Below are 25623 nucleotides of genomic sequence, written 5' to 3' on the forward strand. Positions count from 1 at the left end.
ACTTACCTTGAAGCCGACTTTTACAAATGAAGAATGTTAGCTGACATTATTTATTGCATAATAATCGAAAGAAATTTAATTTGATATAAAGTCATGGCAGCCTTGACTCGTAACTTGCTCAAAGTAAACAAGAAATCAAGAAATACCATGTCAGCGTTTAGCACGCGGAGTCACAAATGTCATTTTTGGGCGAAAATGCTTGAAATATGACAATTTGTGGCAGTGTTTCACCAGATATTTGAAACAATAAGTTGTCATTTCTTACTGAGTGGCTAGCCCAAAGACAAACATGCAAGCAGAGGATGCAAGATACCTGAAAAGGTGATTTTATATTTTGACATTTATAATCACGTGTTATTATGTGATGCCGGTATCAGTTAGTATATATATGGGTATATATATATTAATGTTTTAAACACAGCAGGATGGATATCATAGTAATTTTTTTTTATCTTGATCGTGAGAGATCTTGTTTCTTCTTCTCCTGTCCATTTTAATCTTTTGATAAAGCTGCAATTTTAAGGAGGTCTCTTGTTGTGGCATTGTCAGAAAATGTGCATGTCTGTATCATGTTACTAGATCCACTTGAGAGGCAGACACATGATTTAACAATGTACTAAAGTGCCGAGTAGGTCAGCTTCACTCACTCTTGGGAAGAAATTGACGGTGATGGCTTCAGAAATGCATTATAACAAGCACTGACATGATATATTTACACATGTATGTCATTGACGAGATCAAACCTTTCAGAGCATTTCTGCATCTTCATTTAGGTTGTGTTTAATAAACACAATAAATCCATGTGCTTTCACAGAACGAAAGCCTTGGTTCTATATGACATCACGGCACAATCTCCTGTCTTGTGACATTAGCTCACAGGTCTTCCCACACAAGGGAAGCCTTATTTTGCACACTAGGGGTAAGAAATGTTCACAATTGGCCGAGCTTGTGAAATTGTTCTGCTGACAGTTCTAAGCAAGTCGCTTGTATCTACAAAATATCATGTTCGCTATGTTCTTCAAAATTGTCCAAGTTATCCAAAAAAGCCTTCCCACTTTGTGGGAATTTAGTTACCTGAATTGTTTGGTTACCTGAGTATGTATGAGCTACCATGTAAGCCACCTACTTGTCTGTAGCCAGACAACTGATGACGTTTCTCACGGGAATCCCAAAGTCATGTGACCGCGAGAACAGGCTATTAAGTCCCGTCTGATTTCTGCCTGGTTTGAGTATGACTCTGTCTTACTCGGTACATTAGTACGTCATCAAATCAGTTGAGCCACACAGGTGCAGGTAACTGTATCCCTGTCCCCATTTTACACAGCACAACAAGCAACCCATCAAAATACTCAGACCATATCTGTATGATAGATTATACTCTGATTAAATCCCTTATAATTACGTGGCATTATCTTGTGAGACAATGGCATGCACTAAATGTTGACACAATGACACAGGCTGTGGCACAGAACAAGTCGTGCGCATCCCTCTAGGGCACCCTACCCACATGTTTGGAAGTTTCTCGCAACAGCAGTGTCAAGTTAATCATCTAATGTGTGGGGTTTATGTTTGTTACATTTCCTTAGCTGTTTAATAATATGAAGTATGATTCTTTCAATTTTATTTATTTATTTGATTGGTGTTTTACGCCATACTGAAGGATATTTCACTTATACGACAGCGGCCAGCATTATGGTGGGTGGAAACCGGGCAGAGCCCGGGGGAAACCCACGACCATCCGCAGGTTGCTGTCAGACCTTCCCACTTATGGCCGGAGAGGAAGCCAGCATGAGGTGGACTTGAACTCACAGCGACCGCATTGGTGAGAGGCTCCTGGGTCATTGGGCTGCGCTAGTGCGCTAACCGACTGCGCCAAGGATGCCCCCAGATTCTTTCAAAAATCACAAGTGGAGTGCCCTGTGTTAACAGATGATTGTTGCTTTAAATGATAGTTTATATATGTATATGAGAAATACAGAGAGATATACATGTTTTAGTTCATGCCATTGTCTTTGAATGTAATTAGCATAATCATTAATTTCTTGTGGTTTTATATATGTTGTATTTATTCATTGTTTGATAACGATTATTTTGAGCTTTTTTATTGTTGGGCTATGTTTAGCCTAAATCAAGGCAAATTGCCATGATTAAAATTTGTCACATAAATATGTAGAAGTCTGTTGGTTGAGTCAGTTGAGGCAGTTGGAAAATAACGTGTAAATCTAAAAGGCAGAACAGAAGAAGTGAGCCTTGTAAACATCATGCTTTTTACCTCACATGTAATTACTTTTTATGTTGCTGTTGTTTTTTTTGTAATTAATTATTTTTTGGTATTTTCAGGAAGGTGAAGGGAGGCAATATTGATGTTCACCCGACAGAGAAGGCTTTGGTGGTGAACTATGAACTCGAGGCAACCATCCTGGGAGAGCTTGGGGACCCCATGTTGGGGGAGAAGAAAGAATGTCAAAAAATGTAACCAAGCAGCTAGAAAGCAGGCATTTTTGAACCTGTGAAAAGGGCTTGGGTGTCACAAGTTGGGATCCCAAAAGATGAAAGTTTCACATTTTTGTGGTATTTGGATGTATAAAAGTGGTGAAACAGCTCAAACTATAACTTGAAGTCAAAGTACATGTATACTTAATTTGTATTTGATGGAATGATTTTCTGTATTTTCATATAGACGATTTATGGATGTCAACATGTTGTTTGATATTTTCTCTTTCAGAATTCGGGTGAGAAGTTTGAATGCGAACAGCAACCTGACTGCTTTGGCCAAGGAAATTATTGACAAGTGTAAACTTATTCACCCTAATAAATTGCCTGAGGTAGAACAGCTACTGTATTATCTTCAAAACAGAAAGGAAACAGGCACTGCTAAAGGTACGTTACTAGTGGAAACGGGTCATGAAATGAAATTTGTTTGTTCACCTTGTGTTTATTGTTTATTCAAGCATATTCTGAAGGCATTATTTGGTGTAGACGGATAAAATTATACTTTTTGTGAAGCCATGGAATTGGCCAACACAACCCATGTAGTTTTGTCTCCAAAATCAAATTAAAACTGGGGACCTCCGTGACTCAGTTGGTTAGCGCGTTAGCGCAACGTAATGACCCAGGAGCCTCTCACCAGTGTGGTCCCTGTGAGTTCAAGTTCAGCTCATGCTGGCTTCCTCTCCAGCCGTACATAGGATTGTCTTATAGTAACCTGCGGATGGTCGAGGGTTTCCCTCGGGCTCTGCCCGGTTTCCTCCCACCATAATGCTGGCCGCCATCATATAAGTAAAATATTCTTGTGTACGGTGTAAAACATCAATCAAATAAATAAATAAACAAATGAAATTAAAACTGTGCACAAATTGCATTGGAAGTTGCTCTTTCATATGTGAATGGTTGAGGAATGAGGGTACATGCAATAAGGATCTGTGTGATAATCTAAAGTTTAATATTCAATTGTACATTGTTAAAATACTTCCAAATTTCAATGAGGACATTTGTGAAAAAAATGAAACATTTGTTTTTCTTCTTTTTAGCATCTGGAAAGACAAAGCTTGCCGATAGACCCTTAGAGCCTGCGTATGACTGCACAGAGATTGATGAACAAGCACATATAAGTGACTTAGACGAATATTTAGAATTACTGTATGAAGACGTCCCGGAGAAGCTCCGAGGGTCGGCCCTGATTTTACAGCTGTCCAGAAATCCGGACAACTTAGAAGAGATATTTCAAAATGGTGAGTATTGCTTATTTCTGATCTTCAGTTTGAAGTTGATATGAATGTCCACAGAGATCGTTCATTCTATAAAAAATATAGATATATGAACAAAGTTTCCTGTAGAAGAAAATAAATTCTCATTTCTTCCTCAAACCTGAGGTTTTTGTGGGAATTCACTTCCTGGTCCTGGAAAATTATGGTACCTGCCATTTTGTGAGTGGGTTATACAGTGGTTATGAATTTAATACTTGTAGGGTGCCTCTCCGTGGTGGAGAGGGTTAGCATATCAGCGCGAAGCAGTGACCCAAGAGCCTCTCACAAATGCGGTGGCTGAGGGTTCAAGTCCAGCTCATGCTTGATGCTCTCCTGTCGTACAGGGGAAGGTCTGGCAGCAACTGGCAAATGGTCGTGGGTTTCCCCTGGGCTGTGTCCAGTTTCCTTTTCAGCGCCCATCATATAATTGAAATATTCTAGAGTAGACATAAAACACCAAGGAAATAAATAAATAAATAAATTCATTACTGGTGAATCGTTACTATTTTTAGAGATGAATAATTGTGGTTTAACTCCATTTCAGCAATATTGCAGCCCTACCATGGTAGTATTAAATATGCAGACATGTGATACTTGACCACATGGCTTGGAGAGATGAGCCCCAGAATTGATCGGAGATCTTTTTTTTTTATCCTATGACTCTAGTGTCTGTATTAAGTGTCTTTATGCATGTTAGTTTTGTGAGATTGCACAAGTGACAGCAAATAAGACTGCATTATTATAAAGACATCAAAATGCTGATCGTGAAAAACATTTTTCGAGTGTGGTTAAAATGAATGTATCAGTCAGTCAGAGTACATTAGAGTAAGGCTACATTAGTCTGGAATATTCATTATCCCCAGTTCTATGTTGTATTTTGGGGGACCTTCGTGGCTCAGTCGGTTAATGCGCTAGCGCAGCGTAATGACACAGGATCCTCTCACCAATGCGGTCGCTGTGAGTTCAAGTCCAGCTCATGCTGGCTTCATCACCGGCCGTAAGTGGGAAGGTCTTCCAGCAATCTGCGGATGGTCATGGGTTTCCCCCAGGCTGTGCCCGGTTTCCTCCCACCATAATGCTGGCCGCCGTCGTATAGGTGAAATATTCTTGAGTATGGCGTAAAACACCAATCAAATAAATAAATAAATAAATAAATAAATATATTGTATTTTGTCGTGTTGATTTTTTCAGAGACGGTGGTGGGGGCACTGGCACGTGTCTTGCGCGAGGACTGGAGGAAGAGCACGGAGCTCGCCACGAACATCATCTACGTCTTTTTCTGCTTCTCCAGCTTTTCTCAGTTCCACGGAGTCATTCTGCACTTTAAGGTTGGCGCACTCTGCATGACCATCATCGAGCATGAACTGAAGAAATACAACCTGTGGAAAGAGGAACTGGACAAGAAGTGCAAGGCTGATATCCTTTGTATAAAATTTATTTACTTATTTGTCTTTTTTTTTTGATGAAGGTGTGAAGAAATTTTCACCCTTCATGATGACAGTCCGATAAATCGCTGGTTGAAAGCAAGCAGGTTGTTTAGATTACTTTGTCCCATTGCAAGGCCCCCTAAAACTTCATAGCCTAAATTCTAACCATTCCTCATAGGGTGATAGCCTGTGACAAGAGCACTTTAGCTGAATACATCAGCCAGGGCTCAAATGTACTAGTAGTAATGACTGCTGGATCATGCAGCTTTTCCCAAGGGCACACAGTCCTGGAGTTAGCTCCCCTTAGTCCCTTGTTGAATGCCGAGAAGCCTTGAAAATGAAGAAATAACAACACCAAAATTTGTTCTAATTGTGTTCTTTCTTCTTTTTTTTAAATTATTTTAACTGGTTTCTTTTTAGGGTTACAGAGAAAAATTAACATAAAGTTTCGTTGAGGTAAAAGATTTACCTGATGTGATAAGTCATACGAAGGAGCTAAGATTTTTAGCTCTCCTGTACGAAGTAAGGTGAGGTATTCTGTGAGGTGGGAACAGTGGCAGTGGCGGGGTTGGTGTCCGGGTTAAGTTGTTTTTTTAGTTCCTGCCTAATGAGTTTTCCTACATGGATTGAAGGTTAAGCTTTTTGTTTTAGCTTCTGTACATGTATGATGGGCTCTCAGTCATTGATTGAAAGTTAATTGTTTTTTTACTCTTGTATATTTGATTGAAGGTTAGGCATTTTTTTTGCTCTCTAGTCTAAGGTATGGTGTGTAAATGTATGTTCTCAGATGGCAGGTTAAGCGTCTTTTTTTTTTACCTCTTATATATTGGGCTATCACACATAGATTGGTGGGTAGGCTTTTTTGTTGGCTCCCTCTTTTAATGTATTGTGTGTAAATGCACATTCTTAGATGGCAGGTTAAGCTTTTCTTTTTAGCCCTGTATAATGACAACTGTTTTATAGATTTTAGTTTTATAGGCTTTTTGAAATGATTTTAAGTGATAGACTTTCAATTTAACAATTTAACAGTTATATAAATTGCAGTTTGTTTCCTCTGGTAAATACATTCTCTAGAAATTAAGCCTTCATGCAGGACAACAATTTCTTGTATACAGGGTTTCTGGGACTTCAGTACTTATGATATTGGTGGACTTTGCCAGATTGATCATTTTTGTAATCAAGAAAAGTTCCATGTATGCCTAAAATTTTATGTACATGCCTACCTGTGTGTAGGAGAACAAGAAGGGTATTGGGTTCCACTGACAATGTTACCAGATTTGCCACCATTTTCCTGTTTTATGGACACACAAATTCAGATTGACTTCATTCCGTTCTCCTGTAAACACAGATCTCTACAAGCCTTTCTTGTAGGGCTACATTTTCATATGCCATCACTTCTGGATAAGCTTTTTGTCTCTCTAGCTACTTTACCAGATTTATAGAGTGCAAGAATTTACCTTCTTGTATACCAATTTACCTGCTATACACAGTATCTCTAGAAAGCTTTCCACATCTGTATTAGTACCTATGACACTCCTTCCGACACTGTGACGGCATGTTTAAACCATTCATGCAGACAGTGACTGGCGTCAGCTGAGTATTTGCTCAGCCAATCAGACTGAAGTTATTCGCATTTCAAAGACCACTCCAGCGAGTTGGTACTCAAACGCCCAACAATGAATTATTTTTTTTTACTGTCATAGCAATATTTGCTCAGCCATTCACAGCCTTGGAATTGTTCACGGATTGCTGCATGCAGTTCACAATTTGGATATCTAAGACCACTGCCTTGGTTTTGTGCACAAACTCCCCTCAATGACATCTTTGGCACCACAATACTGTAAAACCTTTATCTTTATTCTGACTCTATTGATGAGCTGTTGAGATTCTCTGAAGGCCTTGTTACATATTTTCTCTTGAAAGATTAGCAATGATTAACCAGTTTTGTAATTTTCCAATTTTTTAGCAAGAATGTGATGATCTTGTACATTTATGTAAGTAAGGCAAAGCAGCTTGTGAAAAGATTTCATGCAAACTTTGTTTTGAATCAGTGAGTTGACTTGAATAACAAAATAATGGAATCAGTTGTAGACTGTTGTCAGAGTTATTCCCCTTGACCATGGTCACTTCAAACAGATCGTGACAAGAGAAAGGCTCAGACAGAGTTTGAACGAAGTGCTCAGCGGTTTGAGGGGCTTGTGAAGAAACAGGAGCAGCTGCTACGTGGTAAATGCTATCCCTCAATTGTCGCCTTCACACCCACCGTACCCACCAACCGTCATTTCTCATTTATTTACAGTTTTGCTTCTATGTCGTTTTATCTGCTGTAGTTATATCTGATTTTGGATTTCCTCTCAAATTACAGATTCACTGTCAATAAACCAGTTACTTAGTTTCATTGCTGTTCTGCATGTTAGTTTGCCTCATTAGTGTTTTACTTCATTATTGGTTTACAAGTGTTTTTTTGAAGACAAAGAGAATTTACACGAACTTTGCCTCTCGACTTTTACTGTTGCATTTATTTTTCTCATTTTACCTATATGTTTTACAAATTTTACCTATATATTTTACAAATTTTGCTGTGAAATGTTTTCATCTACTGTTTTTGTTTGCCTCATTATTGTGTTTGTGTCATTACTGTTTTTGCCTCATTATTGTGTTTGTGTCATTACTGTTTTTGTTTCATGATTGTTTTTGTTTCATTATTGACTTGCTTGTTTTGTTCCAGTGTCATTTTACTTGTTGTTAAACCTGGCTGAGGATCTGAAGGTAGAGATGAAGATGAGGAACAAAGGAATCATAGGGATGCTGGTGAAGACGTTAGAGCGGGACACATATGAGCTACTCATTCTGGTTGTCTCTTTCCTCAAGAAACTCAGCATCTTTATAGAAAACAAGAACCAAATGGTGAGTTTGGCTTGTCACAGGACAACTGTGCGGGATGGCCCACAGGGTATGAAGATAGAGCTGAAGCAAGTATTTTGAACGTATTTGTGAAAAATAACACGATAATCTGAAACAGTTTACTGCAGGAGTTTTAAACAAAAAACAACATTATTGACCCAAATGTATGTGCATTGATAAAGAATTTTATATGAAGTTTTAAAAGCATACCATTTTATATTCATGATATTGCATAACCGAGATATCGCAGTTCAAAGCAAGCAAAATCGTGCAAATCAGTAAAAATCGAAAGCACCACCATGTTATCAATTTTAATCCATGGAGAGTGTGTTATTGCCACAACCCAACATCACAGCTGTTTTAGCTTACATCAGATGAACTGTGTTTTGATTTATTTATTTATTTATTTGATTGGTGTTTTACGCCGTACTTAAGAATATTTCACTTATACGACGGCGGCCAGCATTATGGTGGGTGGAAACCGAGCACAGCCCAGGGGAAACCCACGACCATCCGCAGGTTGCTGACAGACCTTCCCACTTACGGCCGAAGAGGAAGCCAGCATGAGCTGGACTTGAACTCACAGCGACCGCATTGGTGAGAGGCTCCTGGGTCATTACGCTGCGCTAGCGTGCTAACCAACTGAGCCACGGAGGCCCCTGTGTTTTGCCTTTATAACTATATGTTCTTATGGTACAAGTGAAGCAGCATCGTGTTTCCTGTTGCTCATGTCCCATGTGCTTTGTGTGAATTTCTTATTAAAACATGATATTTAGATTTACAAAGTGCATCAGAAAAAAATGGCTGTGGCTGTTTTGTTGAAGGTGATACAAGGGATATAAAGCTCAAATTCAATTCAATTTAGCCTCCTTTATTCACCCAGACCACAGCCGTGTAACTTCCTTAAATCAAAGTTTAGGTGACTTGCTTGCCTAAGACTAGGTAATAAACACATGATCGAATATAATCATCCATCCATGAACAGGCAGAAATCAAAATTCCTCCATTGCATTGTAAAGGGGCATAGAGAACTCATTTGGGCATTTGAAATAGTTGTTTTCAGCATGATCCTTTTTTTTTGTTTTTTTTGTTTTATCATGGATGTTAAGTGATGTTGTAACGTGTTGTTTTGTTGACAGAGGGAGAACAACATTATAGAGAAGCTGATCAAGCTAGTGCCTGTGGACCATGAGGATCTACTAAACATCACTCTCAGGCTGCTGCTTAACCTCTCCTTTGACAATGACTGCAGAAGCAAAATGGTCAAGTTCGGACTGTTACCCAAGCTGGTCGACCTGCTCCGTAAGTTTTTTTTATTAATAGAATATCCATCACTTTTGTCGCGATGACTGATTTCATGAAACTTTGTTGCGGGTGTGTATTTTTCATGCTTGGAAAGGTGGTGGTTCATAACCATATGTTTTAGATATTTGTCTTGCAATCAGTTACACAGATATCGGATACATGAGGTGTGAGTTCAAACCCAACTTTGAACATAAAATTTTTGTGAATTTCCAACACCCTGTTTTATGACCTCAATGACAAGAAGTAGTCAAAAGTACTTATTTGAGAAACGCCAAACTGTCACAAGCACAAGAGCTCTGAGCTACACCATTGTCTGGCCATCATTGTATAAGTGAAATATTCTTGAGTACGGTGTTAAACAACAATCAAATAATTAAATAAATAAAAATTTAAAGTACTTGTGTGGTTTTTTGAACAATGTAGCCTTTGTTGTATACCACTGATCATCCACCAGTATGTATGGTGTGTATGTTTGTATTTTTGGCCAAGATGGTTAGCAGGTTAGTGTAGCTCACTGACCCAGGAGCCTCTCACCAATGTGGTAGCTGTGAGTTCAGGTCCAGCTTATGCTGGCTTCCTCTCCAATCGAACGCAGATCTGCCAGCAACTTGTTGATGGTCGCAGATTTCCCCTGAGCACTGTACGGTTTTCTCCCACCGTAATGTGGCCACCGTCATATAAGTGAAATGTTGTTGAGTGTGGCATAAAACAACAAGAAAGGATAACCTGGGGAACAGAGCTAACACCAGGGTTCAAAAAGATGTGCGACAAATGTCACTATTTAACTCATATAAGTGAAGAGTCCGCAAAAACAAAATCTTCTGCAGTTTCTTTAAAATTTCCCTGATGTAACGTGATAACATTCCTTATGTGACGATGAGTCAAGTAGATGTGACGATGAGTCAAGTAGATGTGAAGATGAGTCAAATAGATGTGACATTGAATCAAGTAGATGTGGCGTCGAGAAAGGCAGTTATCCTGGAATGACGTCATGCGCGTTTGAAAGTGTGGCGTCATTTGTTGCTATACGCCAGGGATGAGTGGCGCCAAGTGTTCTTGCACAACGTCACACCAGGCAAAATTGGAAACGACAGAAAACTCATGTTTCGGTACTAACCCCCGCAACTAGTGACCGCGGTTTTAATATATTGCTATTTTTTGACAATTTAGGAAAGCAAATCAGACTGTCTCAATCCTTATCATTTAATCCTGTTTTTACGACATTCAGGTCTTCACACTGTAATAACTCTTTAAAGTTACTAGTTGGAAAGTTGATCGGTGTCTTACCAGATGCCAGTGGTTTACTCCACTTTGCTCCACCTCTAAAACTGAGTGGCATGTTTGTGTTACAGAGAATGAGAACCACAAGACAGTAGTGTTATGTATCCTGTACCACATCAGTCTGGAGGACAATGCCAAGTCCATGTTCTCCTACACGGACTGTATCCCTGTGGTAAGTTGCAACACCTTCTCCGTACATGTAGTTAACATCAGCGTGTAACATCATAGGCCTTAACCGAATTATCTCCCTTGTCACACAACGACAGCTGTGAGGTCATACTCCTTATAGCGAATGCGTATCGAGGGGTTCATAGAAGTCGTCTGGACGAGCCAGAATTTGTCCATCTATTGAATAAAAAAGCTCAATAACAGGTTAAATTTATTCCATTTGAATTTTTTTTTTAAAGAAATATTAAAAATTTTACATAAAGTCAGTTTGAACACATCCAAATTTCCGCAAAGCAACCTGTTTGTGTGATAAATTATCTCCCTTCAGAAATCTTCATGATCCTCTACATTGATCCTCTACATTGATCCTCTACATTGATTAGATATAAGAACGCAATTTTTGGAAGCAGAGGAGCGTATGAAATCAAGCATGACACATAGTAAGCTTCTTTGGTCTCTGCCAAATGGGTCCTCACGAATAATTTGACCCACTTTGTCTTCCGATCGCTGTGTTTTTGACACAAGTGTAGTGCGATTGACTGCATCTGATCGCTGCGGTCTGACTGGTTTCCTCCCCCTGGCACCAGGTGGCGCTGATATCTTCAGCTCCTTTCAAGGCAAGCACGTAGGTTTTGTTTTTGGGAGTCTGAAGTTTGATAAATGGCATGTAGCAGCAAAATTAAAAGCTTCTTTGCCAGATCTGAACATTAACTAGGGACATTGGTTCATTATGAAAGCATGTTTTTTGTTCAAAGACTGAACATGGAGATGTGTGCCTGACAGGACTTCTGTCGTTCAGGCTGTTGAGATCCAGCCATATTCATCGTGGAAACAGTGACAGTTGGTTGATACATAAAGCAGTGTATTTTATCTTCCCAAACAAGTAGCCCCTGTATTTAAAGATCATTAAAGTTAATAGGTAAATCACTATGTGTGGGTCTCTTAATTGTCTCATTATCGGTGGCTGAATTTCATGTGACTACTACTATGTGACTAGTACTATAGTGACTATGTGACTAGTACTATGTGACTATGTGACTAGTACTATAGTGACTATGTGACTAGTACTATGTGACTATGTGACTAGTACTATAGTGACTATGTGACTAGTACTATAGTGACTATGTGACTAGTACTATAGTGACTATGTGACTAGTACTATAGTGACTATGTGACTAGTACTATAGTGACTATGTGACTAGTACTATAGTGACTATGTGACTAGTACTATAGTGACTATGTGACTAGTACTATAGTGACTGTGACTAGTACTATAGTGACTATGTGACTAGTACTATAGTGACTATGTGACTAGTACTATAGTGACTATGTGACTAGTACTATAGTGACTGTGACTAGTACTATAGTGACTATGTGACTAGTACTATAGTGACTATGTGACTAGTACTATAGTGACTGTGACTAGTACTATAGTGACTATGTGACTAGTACTATAGTGACTATGTGACTAGTACTATAGTGACTATGTGACTAGTACTATAGTGACTATGTGACTAGTACTATAGTGACTATTTGACTAGTACTATGTGACTAGTACTATGTGACTATGTGACTAGTACTATGTGACTATGTGAGTAGTACTATAGTGACTATGTGACTAGTACTATAGTGACTGTGACTAGTACTTTAGTGACTATGTGACTAGTACTATGTGACTATGTGAGTAGTACTATAGTGACTATGTGACTAGTACAATAGTGACTATGTGACTAGTACTATGTGACTAGTACTATAGTGACTATGTGACGGTCAATAGGTCAAATCAGACTTCGTTTTGAACTGCTTTTGTTGATTGAAATGTTTGTTTATTTTGACAAGTGAGGATAATTTTTCAAAACAGTTTAGATAATGCAAAGAAGTTTCATCAGGATTCACTATTCAAATTAGTTTCGAGTACACATGAACGGGGTTGCATAATTTTTCATTTTCTCAAATGTTTTTTTTTTTCTTAATTTTCTTAATGTTAAAAAAATTACAGACTGAGAGTGACAACCACATATGCCATAAGCCATTAATGCATGACCATTCTCTCTTGAATCATGACTATTGAATATTTTTTAAAAGTGATGTCAAGACCAATTGCTCATGTTATGAGTTTCAGTCAGTCTAGACTGATACTCTAGGTTGTAAGCTTTATGAGCAGGTCTTCACAGTTGACTGGATTGGTGTCCTGAAATACATTTAACAATAAATAACTGCAATTTGCACCGATTATCAGTTTGTAGTATCAACTAGGAGGCCAGCTTGAGTTCATATATAGGCAGTGATAGTTACTTTAAAATAAATGGATAGTAAAGTAAAATACAGAAATGTTCAATTTTAGTATCTTAAACAGTAGGTCAAAATAAAACAAATCTGAATATCACGCAGGAAGTGGTGGTAGGTACGTGGGAAAATAACTTCTATCTGTGGTTTGTGTCAGAGTCTGTCTCACTGTGTTGACCCTGGTTTTTGTATGTTGTGTAGGGTATGAAGTTGATACTGGAGAGCCCTGAAGAAGGCCCAGACATGGAGCTCATGGCTTTGTTCATCAACCTGGCAGCCAACAAGCGAACTGCCCAGATCATTTGCGAGAAAAATGGACTCAAAATGCTGATGAAGAGAGCATTCAAGTTCAGGGATCCACTTATGATGAAGATGATTCGTAACATATCCCAGCATGATGGACCCACAAAAAACCTCTTTATAGTAAGTCAATACCCTCTGTATTATCATAGTTAATAAATTTGACTTTCCTCATATAAAGTGACGTGTTCTTGGCTACATATTTCAACCTACCAAATCTACAAATCATTTGCAAAGGGTATTCACAAGTGGAGTGAGAGATCATGTAAGTACTTTAGGCCCTAACTCAGTGATAATGATAATAAATAGACAAATATAAGCAAAAACAAAGATGTACATTAGTCCGGTTCAGTTGCGGAGGAAAATAAATCAGCAGTTTTTTTCTTCTTAGACATTTTATTACTTTAATTTTAATGAAAAGCAAGGTTGTTTCCAGTTGTAAGGATTATCCAAGTTTTAGAGATTCATTCAAGTAAGTATTTAAACAATACACAGGCACTGGAAAATTTATTATGAAAAAAATGATAAAATTATGAGAATTACATTACACTGTATTACCACAAACTATTTTCCTGTGTACATATGAAAAGAACATTTGGGAATAATACATGGTCATGACATAAATTTTGTGATGTGTCTTGTTTTCTGACAGGACTATATCAGCAATCTCTGCACGACTGTGTTGGAGAATGACGACGAGGACTTTGCCCTGGAGTGCCTGGGGATTCTGGGTAATCTAACCATCCCTGACCTGGATTTCGAGCTCATCCTGAAGGAGTATAACCTGGTGCCCTGGATCAAAAATAGACTACAGCCAGGTATGAGAGTTGCTTCCCCTGGATTGTACATGATTACCTAGTTTTGCATTGGGTGGACACGCATAGCGATGAAGAACCCTACAGTGGATATTCATTTGAAGCTAGTGTTAATTTGTTAGCAAGTTAGGGTGACTGAAGTTTTAGTTGACTTCCTCTCCGGTCTTACATGGGAAGGTCTGCCAGTAATTGGAAGGTGGTTCTGAGTTCCTTCCAGGCAGAACATCATATTGCTAGCCACCATTGTATAAGCAAAATGTTCTTGAATATGGCGTAAAAAATGAATCAAATAAATAAAAAAAAATAAATTTATTATTATTTTGTTCATGTCGTGTTTTCAAAGCATCATTTTTTTTAACAAAAACGAAGAACAGGGCTGCCAAACCTAGTCCTGAAGAAACCTGAAAATACCCAATCATGAATTGTCATGAAACAGATATCAATTTTTGTTTAAAAATACAATCTGTTGCAAAAAAAAAATGTACCAGAGCAACATTGATTCTACTGTAAACATAGAAAGCAGCAAACAGTTGCCATATATTCATGTCAAATGAGTTCTGGTTGTTGTGTGGAATGATGATTTTGATGAGGGTTTATTCAAATGTGATTCCAGCAAATAAGACAGAAGAAGATGTTGTTCTCGAGATAATAATCTTGGTGGGGACAGTTTGCTGTGACGATGCCTGTGCCAGTATGCTCGCCCAGTATGGGATTATCCAGTGTCTCATAGAGCTGCTCAATGGTGAGTCACGTGTATAGAGGGTTAGAGACAGGGACATGTACCACATGACCCATGACCAATGTGCTGGCCCAGTAGGGGATTATCCAGTGTCTCATAGAGCTGCTCAATGGTGAGTCACATGTATAGAGGGTTAGAAACAGGGACATGTACCACATGATCCATGACCAATGTGCTGGCCCAGTACGGGATTATCCAGTGTGTCATAGAGCTGCTCAATGGTGAGTCACATGTATAGAGGGTTAGAGACAGGGACATGTACCACATGATCCATGACCATTATGCTGGCCCAGTACGGGATTATCCAGTGTCTCATAGAACTGCTCAATGGTGAGTCACATGTATAGAGTGTTAGAAACAGGGACATGTACCACATGATCCATGACCAATGTGCTGGCCCAGTACGGGATTATCCAGTGTCTCATAGAGCTGCTCAATGGTGAGTCACATGTATAGAGGGTTAGAGACAGGGAAATGTACCACATGATCCATGACCATTATGCTGGCCCAGTACGGGATTATCCAGTGTCTCATAGAACTGCTCAATGGTGAGTCACATGTATAGAGGGTTAGAGACAGGGAAATGTGCCACATGATCCATAACCAATATGCTGGCCCAGTACGGGATTATCCAGTGTCTCATAGAGCTGCTCAATGGTGAGTCACATGTATAGAGGGTTAGAGACAGGGACATGTACCACATGATCCATGACCATTATGCTGGCCCAGTACGGGATTATCCAGTGTCTCATAGAACTGCTCAATGGTGAGTCACAGGTATAGAGTGTTAGAGACAGGGAAATGTACCACATGATCCATGACCAATGTGCTGGCCCAGTACAGGATTATCCAGTGTGTCATAGAGCTGCTCAATGGTGAGTCACATGTATAGAGGGTTAGAGACAGGGAAATGTACCACATGATCCATGACCATTATGCTGGCCCAGTACGGGATTATCCAGTGTCTCATAGAACTGCTCAATGGTGAGTCACATGTATAGAGGGTTAGAGACAGGGAAATGTGCCACATGATCCATAACCAATATGCTGGCCCAGAACGGGATTATCCAGTGTCTCATAGAGCTGCTCAATGGTGAGACACATACATAGAGGGTTAGAGACAGGGAAATGTACCACAAGCGTTATACTCAACAATGTATTGCTGTTTCTGTATACTTGTTCACGTATCAAAGGATACTGACAGTTTACAAGCGCTGTAGTGTAACAGCTAGGAATCAGATTGTTTAGGGAGAAAATACTGATTTATAACACCCATTGAAAAATTAGAAACGTGAAATATAACAATACGTAATATGATATCTCTGTAAATCTTGTCTATCAGTTATCTTGCTTTGTGTTGCAGCTAAGCAGGAGGACGATGAGATGGTGTGTCAGATTGTCTATGTCTTCTATCAGATGATCTTCCACGAATCCACCAGAGAAGTTATCATCAAAGACTCTCGTATCCTTTTTGTCTGAGCTTCCAGTTAAATACTTCTGGTAGTTGTGACAGGCAGCTTTTGTGAGGATGGAAGGATGGCATTGTTGTTGTTGCAGGAGGGGTTCTCCTTGCTTTTGACTGGGGGATGGATGTTGAAATGCGAAAACATTGCAGCTTGTCACCTATTGACTGAAAGCAAATATTTAAGCTATGTTTTTAAAGGGTGTTAAAAAGTGTTTATTGAAACATCGAAATCGGCTTTAAAATACAAGTAATACATCATTAATGCAGGGCACAGTTTCAAGATGTGATATAGGTGTGATAATCACACATATAGGATAATGGCATGGTAATAGTAACGTACAAAATATCGTACGACAAATGTACGATAAAAAAATGTTGAACGCCGCTTTGTAAAACCGGGCCCTTGGGATTTTGATTGTTGTCTTTCCTATGACAAAAAAGAAAAAAAAACGGGTTACATTTTTCCCAGGTATACTTGGTGTATTCTTGCAAAGAAAGTGGCATATGTAAGTGTTAAAGTTACTCTTTCATGGTATGTGTCACATTTTAAGTTGGTCATCTGATTGTCTCCACTATAAAGTAATTACTGAAGAACCTTTAGTGAGGCAAATGAATGAATGAATGAATGATGATGATTTCTCAACACCATTAGTGAGGAAAACAAATCAGTGTGTTCAAAATGTAGATAAAGTTACGTTGTAAAGTCTATGAGGCTTGGTGAAAAAAAGGCACCAGGCCTAGCCCATAAAAAGCTTTATTGAACAATATTTAATCCAGGTGGAAATTATATCCTTTAAAATAGTCCCTTACAGCAGCTATTTACCATTGCCAAGTCTTCATAACTTTCGAAAGCACACCTTGAAGTCCTTTTTTAAAAATCACACATCATCATTTGCTCTTCAACCCTGATTCTGTGGGCCTGTATGATTTGATGGTAAGGGTAGAACTGCATTTCTACAGGAAATCATGTGCTCTTGGACCCTGATTCTGTGGGCCTGTATGATTTGATGGTAAGGGTAGAACTACATTTCTACAGGAAATCATGTGCTCTTGGACCCTGATTCTGTGGGCCTGTATGATTTGATGGTAAGGGTAGAACTGCATTTCTACAGGAAATCATGTGCTCTTGGACCCTGATCCTGTGGGCCTGTATGATTTGATGGTAAGGGTAGAACTACATTTCTACAGGAAATCATGTGCTCTTGGACCCTGATTCTGTGGGCCTGTATGATTTGATGGTAAGGGTAGAACTACATTTCTACAGGAAATCATGTGCTCTTGGACCCTGATTCTGTGGGCCTGTATGATTTGATGGTAAGGGTAGAACTACATTTCTACAGGAAATCATGTGCTCTTGGACCCTGATTCTGTGGGCCTGTATGATTTGATGGTAAGGGTAGAACTACATTTCTACAGGAAATCATGTGCTCTTGGACCCTGATTCTGTGGGCCTGTATGATTTGATGGTAAGGGTAGAACTACATTTCTACAGGAAATCATGTGCTCTTGGACCCTGATCCTGTGGGCCTGTATGATTTGATGGTAAGGGTAGAACTACATTTCTACAGGAAATTATGTGCTCTTCGATCCTGATTCTGTGGGCCTGTATGATTTGATGGTAAGGGTAGAACTGCATTTCTACAGGAAATCATGTGCTCTTGGACCCTGATTCTGTGGGCCTGTATGATTTGATGGTAAGGGTAGAACTACATTTCTACAGGAAATCATGTGCTCTTGGACCCTGATCCTGTGGGCCTGTATGATTTGATGGTAAGGGTAGAACTACATTTCTACAGGAAATCATGTGCTCTTCTATCCTGATCCTGTGGGCCTGTATGATTTGATGGTAAGGGTAGAACTACATTTCTACAGGAAATCATGTGCTCTTCTATCCTGATCCTGTGGGCCTGTATGATTTGATGGTAAGGGTAGAACTACATTTTTAAGGGAAATCAAACTGTAACATTAAAACAGAAATAACTATGCAAAATCCCGGTGTTGTATTGCCTCCTTGACAACTGCGACAGAGGCACCTGCCTACCTGATTGACTTGATGCATGACAAGAACCCGGAGATAAGGAAAGTCTGTGACAACACCCTGGACATCATATCTGTAAGTTTTCAAGTTTTTGAATTTTTTACTACATTTTTATTACAGGTCATATGATGGCATTACTACTATCTTTTCATGTATGGAATATAGCTCTTCACGTAGAATTAAGAAACTTTTCCACTAGGGCAAAAACTTACTGTAAATCTTGAACCTTTTCAACCACTAAAGCACTTTTTTCAGTGGAATTTATACATGCAATTATAATGAAAAGGGAACCAAAAATAATTTGTTTGTATCATTAATGACACAGGCTTCATAAAACTGTGCAAATTCTTTCTCCACACCCAATAGTTCTTTCAGAATGTTTCCATCTGTTGATCACAGTGGTGGTTGAAAAGGTTAAAGAATTAGGGTGTGTAAATGAGTTGCATTGCTTTATGATTTACAACTAAGTCCTTTTTGTGATATTTATATTTTTCGTGTGTTAATGTTTTTGTCTTTTTATTTACACTCTGTACATGTATGCGTATGAAGAAATGTTTTAATTAAGAGATTGAAGTAGGAATATCCTGTATATTTTGAAACACCAATGGTCACATTTTATCTTACTCACTTTTCTGTGAGTCTTGAGGCTCCAAAACTTTTTGTTTTATTGTGTATTTGTCAACATACAGTATGCTGGTCAGTGGGCCTCCACTAGAATGTGTCCTATTTCCAGACAGTACAATCCCAAATAAGGACAAAAGTATTGCTATTAATGCTACATTGCTGGTTTGTTAAGTCATCGTGAAACTCTAATGTGAGCACAGGGTGAGCTGTAAGGATCTCCTTTCTCAGCCATTAGCATCATATAGTTTGGGGATTGATTATTTATTTATTTGATTGGTGTTTTACGCCATACTCAAGAATATTTCACGTGTACAATGGGAGGAAACCGAGCAGAGCAGGTCGTGGGCTTTCCCTGGGCAGACCTTCCTGCCTATGGCCGGAAAGGAAGTCAGCATGGACTGGACTTAAACTCGCAGCAGCCGCATTGCTAAGAGGCATCTGGGTCATTACGCTGCTCTACCGCGCTAACCGACTGACCCACAGAGGCCCCAAGAGGATTGATTAGCCAGCCCAAATAAATAAACTCAGATTTGAGGAGGTTGGATTTGTGGATACGGAGATCTTGAGTTCAAATCCCAGTGCAATCTACAGATTACTGTATTAAAGAGGCTATACTGAAGATATTTGACAAAAAATCTATAATCAGGATCCAATCAAATTTTCTGTGTTTACCAAGAATAGCCAAAATTATTGCCTGTTGGTAAATATCAGACTTGTATATGTACTGCTTATCGTGTTAAAATGATTCTAAAGTTGGATAAAGTTATAATGCCTCCCACTTTATGCATTTTATGAACATTATTACCAAACAAGGCATTACGTGTATAGGCGAGTCTGATATTTTGTGAAAGGTAATTGTTTGCGCTGTTTTGAGTCAAAATGAGCAATCAGAATATCTGGCCTTGTTTTGTACAGGAGTATGATGAAGAATGGGCCACCAAGATCCAGCTGGAGAAGTTCCGTTGGCATAATTCCCAGTGGCTGGAGATGGTGGAGTCGCGACAACTGGACGACAACGACGCTTACCTGTACGGAGATGAGGGTATTGACCCCTACATCCACGACGATGACATTCTCGACAGAGCAGACCTCTTTTACGGTGACACTGGTATGTCAGGCTGCCCCTTAGCATCCCTAAACCAAGTAGGAAGAATATCGTTTGTATCTCAAGTAGTCTTTTTGGGCTTCAGTGGCCTAGTGGTTAGCAGCTAATGCAGTGTAATGACCCAGGATCCGTTCACCAATGCGGTTGCTGGAAGTTCAAGTCCAGCTCATGCTGGCTATGTGGAAAGGTTTGCCGTCGTACGTGGAAAGGTCTGTCGGCAGCCTGTGGAGGGTCATGGCTTGCCACCGTCGTAGAAGTGAAATATCTTGAGTACGGGATAAAACACCAGCCCGCCAAAAAAATGTAATGAAAACAAATGAATGAGAAAAAGTGCAGCTTTGTACCCGCTTGCTGTGTAACTTTTAAAATGCTAAATACCAAATGTATATTTTTCAGAGGAAAATTTGTAGATTCTCTCCACGATTCTGGGATATTAGTGATGTATTGATGACTTGAAACTGAATATATATAGAATACCAAAATGTTTTCTCATTAAATTTGCTGAAAATTCATGTTCACATGTGAAATTTTCAAAAATCCTTATCAATCTGATGGACTAGTGATTTTCTGTTACTGGAGAGTTTTATTTTCTATGCAGATGGTTATGACCACACCGTCATGATGGATGGACAGCTCACGCCAGAGTTCATAGATGAGCACGGAATGTACAACGGTAACCAAGACTACCTGATGGTCGGAGGAGGTGGGCCTTACGGGTGAGTCTAAAACTCTGTCCCATTGTAAAACCGACCAAACTAAGTAATTTGCCACTAGCTCACTATAAAATGCATCTTTAGCAGGTCACAGGCATTCCTCTAGTGCTCATAATAATGATATTTTTATTTATCAAAAGTATCTCAGTCAGTTTACAAATGAAACTGTTGTTCTCCAAAGCATTCACACACACACAACAACATAAAGTAAACATCGAATTTAGTGTCATACCAAAATTCTAGTGCAAATATAACACAACACTAAAAACAAGGGAGGCAACTGTGTTGGTTATTAAAGCAGTGGTTAATAGGAATCGTTCACTGTGTTGTTGTGGTGTTACAGTTACGGGAATGATTACGACCCGTATCCACGGCCCGAGTCTCACCTTGGCTATGCGATGGAGGGTCAAGCGGTGGACGAGTACGGACGACCGCTGGACATTTATGACCCCCGGGACCACTATGGTCGCCCCACGCTTCCTGAATACTACAACGGCAACGTTGAAGACGAGTACGACTATGGTTACGGTTACCAGGGCAACAGATAGAGCAGAAGATAGACTTTTTAGGCAGGACTGACCGTTCTGTGTTTTAGTACAATGGTCTCAAACCTATACTGAAGGTATACAGCACACAACAGCAGCTTGTCTTCATCCACAAGGGCTAGTGTTGGAACTTTGACAGAGTGGGTTAGGTTTCAAAGCAATCTTTTTTTTTTGAGATGGATCAGTATAATTTGATTTACTGGTTTGTGCTTTGGATTCTTAATTGGAAAAGGAATCTCGGTCAGTTTTTTGAGTTTGCTTGGTCGTTCGCTCTCAGAGAAATGTTCGTCCAGATTCAGGACGTCGGGGATGCAGATGTGGAAAAACCAATTGCAGGCCAGAAAAAGGAAAGAGAGTAAGATATGACTCTTCTGAAGCAAGATTGATTGGTATTCAGGTGTTATTAAAACACTGTGTTCAAGAATTTTTCCTCTGACATGATGGTATTCGGGTTTATGGTTGAAAACTTTAGTTTAATCGAGTTAATCCAGAGTTTAATTACCAATTCCTTAAGCAGTTACCTGACAAGTCTCTTGGCTTCTGTGGCCAATGGTACAATGACACTTCTTACTCAAGTCAAAATTTATAACCTCTTGACAGTTAGTTCTTGATTGTGGAAGATGGGATTTTGACACAATTATTTTAAGGTAACATTGATGAGGTGGTTAAAATTTAAACATCTAGGGCCCCAAAAACAAATATCTAGGGCCCCAAAAATAAGCTGAAAAATCGTATTTCAGAAATCGCCTCATGGAATCGGACCCTGAAGCAAATATATTGCAATAAGTATATTGAAATATAATTACTTGACTGTGTCCTTGTAGTATAGAGACCGTTTCATTTGAAAGGCTTCAGCTTAGCTTCATAGTATTAAAAAAAAAGAAAATAAAAAAATTTCAAAGGCTTATCTGTGATGTTTTCAGCATAATAGTTACTTCCATATCCGTTGTACATTTTGCATAGTGCACAGGTCGTGGAGTGAAGAATTTGAGATATGTCGGCCATTGTACACAGGTTGTCGAAGTCAAGAATTTGAGATATGTCGGCCATTGTGCACAGGTCGTGGAAGGCAAGAATTTGAGATATTGCGGCCATATTTGTGGCATTATAATGTAATGCATGTAGGAGTGACCATTTTAACAGTAGAGATAGATCTGTAGCGAGCAGTTGTTTGGAAGGTAGCATAATGGTGTTCGTGTTTCCACTGAGGTATTTTTCTTTGAAATCATTTGTGTGTAATATCTCATCCTTACAGAATCTCTTTGTGTCCAGAGATCTGTAGAATTATCTGTCTCAGTGTGCGTATACCATGGTTGTTTTATACATACATGTATATCTATAGATTTAATTATGCATAATTTATTTATTAATGTGATTTAAGGACATTTAGTGAACTACCGTTTTACAGCTGAGCAGTTCAGTATTGAGTATCCCCTTCTAAACATTTGGTGTGCACCTTTATACATAGTATACACACTGTAATAATAATCGGGGGTTACATGTTTTTTTTGTATTTAGTGTTTTTGGTCGGGAGGGGGGATGCAAGACTTCCATGTACAGGCGTAAGTGGTAGATTTTACCAGATTACATGTATTTAGTTTATTTATTTATTTGTTTGTCTATTTAATTGATCGAAAACCAATCCACCAGATGGGAACCAGGAACTGATGAACTGGAGGGAGCAGGTTTTGAACTTGTGGCATCCTTGTTTAAAGGCTAGTGATCTTGAGGTTGAAGTCATTGCAGTGCTTATCCAGTAGGAATCTCTACCTGGCTAAATTATCCCCATATATAGTGAGTTCATCTCGCATACTAGTTAATGAATGTCTAAACAGGATTACCGTAAATGACCTAAAATTTTGAGCATGAGTAACTAGCTTATTTTGCCTGATTCTGTTGATTGTAGATTAGGTGTTCGAGGTTTGGTTGGAAATATACAACTTCAGCATAAACAGTAATGTTTTGATATTTATTGATTTACCTCTGAAAATGCTCCTCTTGGGCAAAATGTTAGATCATTTACAGTTTGTTTACTATGTTCTTTAATAGTCGTAATATTGATCCTTATGTGAAGAAATCCATGTCGTCTTCAAACTATGCTCCTATCAGTCATTTACCTTATGTCATTTACATGCTACACCACGATGAATCTGGGACATAAAAATTTTCTGTTTAGTGAAATGTAATGATGGACAAGAATTTTAATTATATGAAAACTTGTCATTAAACATTGTGCATCTATTCCGAATCGGGTTATATGTGTTGAAATTGCATTTATGCAATTCTTTTGATTCTTCGATGCTTCTGGGAAGTGGACCGTGGTCATGCGATGAAAGGCGCTTATCTTTCGATCGCTAGAACAGGCAAGATGTGAGGACAAAACCGACTAATTGGAGGGGAATTCTGAATTGATTCCCCCCACTTTCACTGTTTGTGTAAGCCTTGGTGACAGTAAGCGGGCGATAGTGCTCATGTGGCCGTTTGCGCAACCTAACATACGCTGAAGAGCACTTATGGTGCGTATATGTAGGGAAATTGAGTGAGGTCACAGGTTCCAATCAATCTCCCGCAAGTAGGCCCTACTTGGCATGGAGCAGGGGAAATTGGAATTGTCATTTTTGATTCCTACATTTTAGCTCCGAAATGACCTCTTTATGGGTTAAAAATGTAAATTATAACTTTATAAATACATCTGTATATCCTGGGTAACTTTTAAGGTACGGTAATACGTTGACTAGGATGAAGGTTGCAGTGACGGCAGTATGCTCCTCTATCTGACAAGGTGGCCCACCCAAGAGCGGACATGTTCTGTAGGGTGATATCCGGGGTAATATCTAACACGGCGATAGGCGTACAGTTGTCTACTCAATAATTCACATATTAACACAATGGTGAAGAGAGCCTGACACAGCGCGTTGTCAAAGCACAGGTTTCGTGTACCATCACCAACATGACAGACGAGGCTCCTGTTATTTGTGTATTGCCCAGGGGACAACAGAAACATGACCGGGTCATGGAAGGGGAGGGGAAATAGGAAGTTGTTTATTAGCGATTCAAGCACATTACTGTAATCTATCAATTAATCTGGTTATCAAGCGCTTCGTATCTTGTACAGGAATGAACACCAAGGCTGTTGCCTGATGTCACGATTCTGGCTGGTGATTTACGATCAGGGAGATCTGTTTATAACACAGAAATCTGTAGCGGATTTAATGATATTGATTACACACGAAGTATCGCAATTTTCATTCAAAGCTTTAGTTACTAATTAAAGAAACAGTATACCGGTTAAATGTAGGTTTTCTCCACCTATCCAGCCACCGGAAAAGCCTGGGAAAAGCTGTCTGTAATGAACGGTAATTAACAGATTCCCAGCAAGGTTTTACCCGGCTGTACTTCATACGGTCGCTTTGAGTTCAAGTCCAGCTCATGTTGGCTTCCTGTCAGGCCGCATGCACATGGGAAGGCCTGACAGCAAGCTGTGGACAGTCGTGGGTTTCGTCCGGGTTCTGCCCGGTTTCTCACCATTATAATGTTGGCCGTCGTCATATAAGTGAAATATTCTTGATAAATAAAACAAATTCAGTCATGGTGCTAGAGAGTGTCAAATTTGCCACTCATTAAGCACGTACCTGTGCAGTTATAATAATGTGAAGTCACAACTGTGGTAAAAGGCCGCGTTTCACCAATTACGAATGACCGTTTGACAACTATCACAAAGTTGTACAGCTGTTGAGGTTTTACTCTCTGTTCTGTAACCTTTTATATTCAACGGTTATTGCGCGCGGTTGATTCGCAGGAAGTGCACCTCGATCTCTGTGGTGGTAAAGTCCGTTGTTCCCGCCACGATAGGCCTATGGCTGAAGTAATGCAAATGGGGTTTAACCCTGAGTCATTCATTTATTGTCGCTCAGAATTTACATGTGTGTACCGAACGTCCGTCTTGGTCGTAAGCCTGTATGGGAAAATTTAAAAAAGAAAAAAAAGTTGTACGTTCGAATCCAGTCCTCGCAATGAAGAATTGGCCGTGGCTTCAAGTCCGGATTTTTTTCCCGTCCGAAGTCAATCTCGATTTAATCTGGAGTCTGGTCATCGTTGTTCTGCCTAAGGCGTTAGACCAAGCACTGGTCGCTTTACGATATTAGTATGCTATGATTTGGTA

At 39.3% G+C, this 25623-nt stretch overlaps 1 protein-coding gene across 1 annotated transcript; it reads left to right on the forward strand.

The window, feature by feature from the left end:
- The first annotated feature begins 144 nt into the window (after positions 1–144).
- LOC135480117 (kinesin-associated protein 3-like) lies at positions 145–23688 on the forward strand. Its single transcript, XM_064759880.1, has 17 exons — positions 145–321; positions 2341–2472; positions 2726–2880; positions 3531–3731; positions 4938–5162; positions 7301–7399; positions 7902–8080; positions 9217–9379; positions 10735–10835; positions 13319–13540; positions 14070–14235; positions 14846–14974; positions 16335–16433; positions 18464–18549; positions 20014–20206; positions 20802–20919; positions 21260–23688. Exons 1-17 carry the CDS (start codon positions 290–292, stop codon positions 21462–21464), a joined length of 2505 nt encoding a protein of 834 aa, XP_064615950.1. The 5' UTR covers positions 145–289; the 3' UTR covers positions 21465–23688.
- The last annotated feature ends 1935 nt before the right edge of the window (positions 23689–25623 follow it).

This window comes from Liolophura sinensis, chromosome 13 (genome assembly GCF_032854445.1).
Source record: "Liolophura sinensis isolate JHLJ2023 chromosome 13, CUHK_Ljap_v2, whole genome shotgun sequence".
Classification (NCBI taxonomy): domain Eukaryota; kingdom Metazoa; phylum Mollusca; class Polyplacophora; order Chitonida; family Chitonidae; genus Liolophura; species Liolophura sinensis.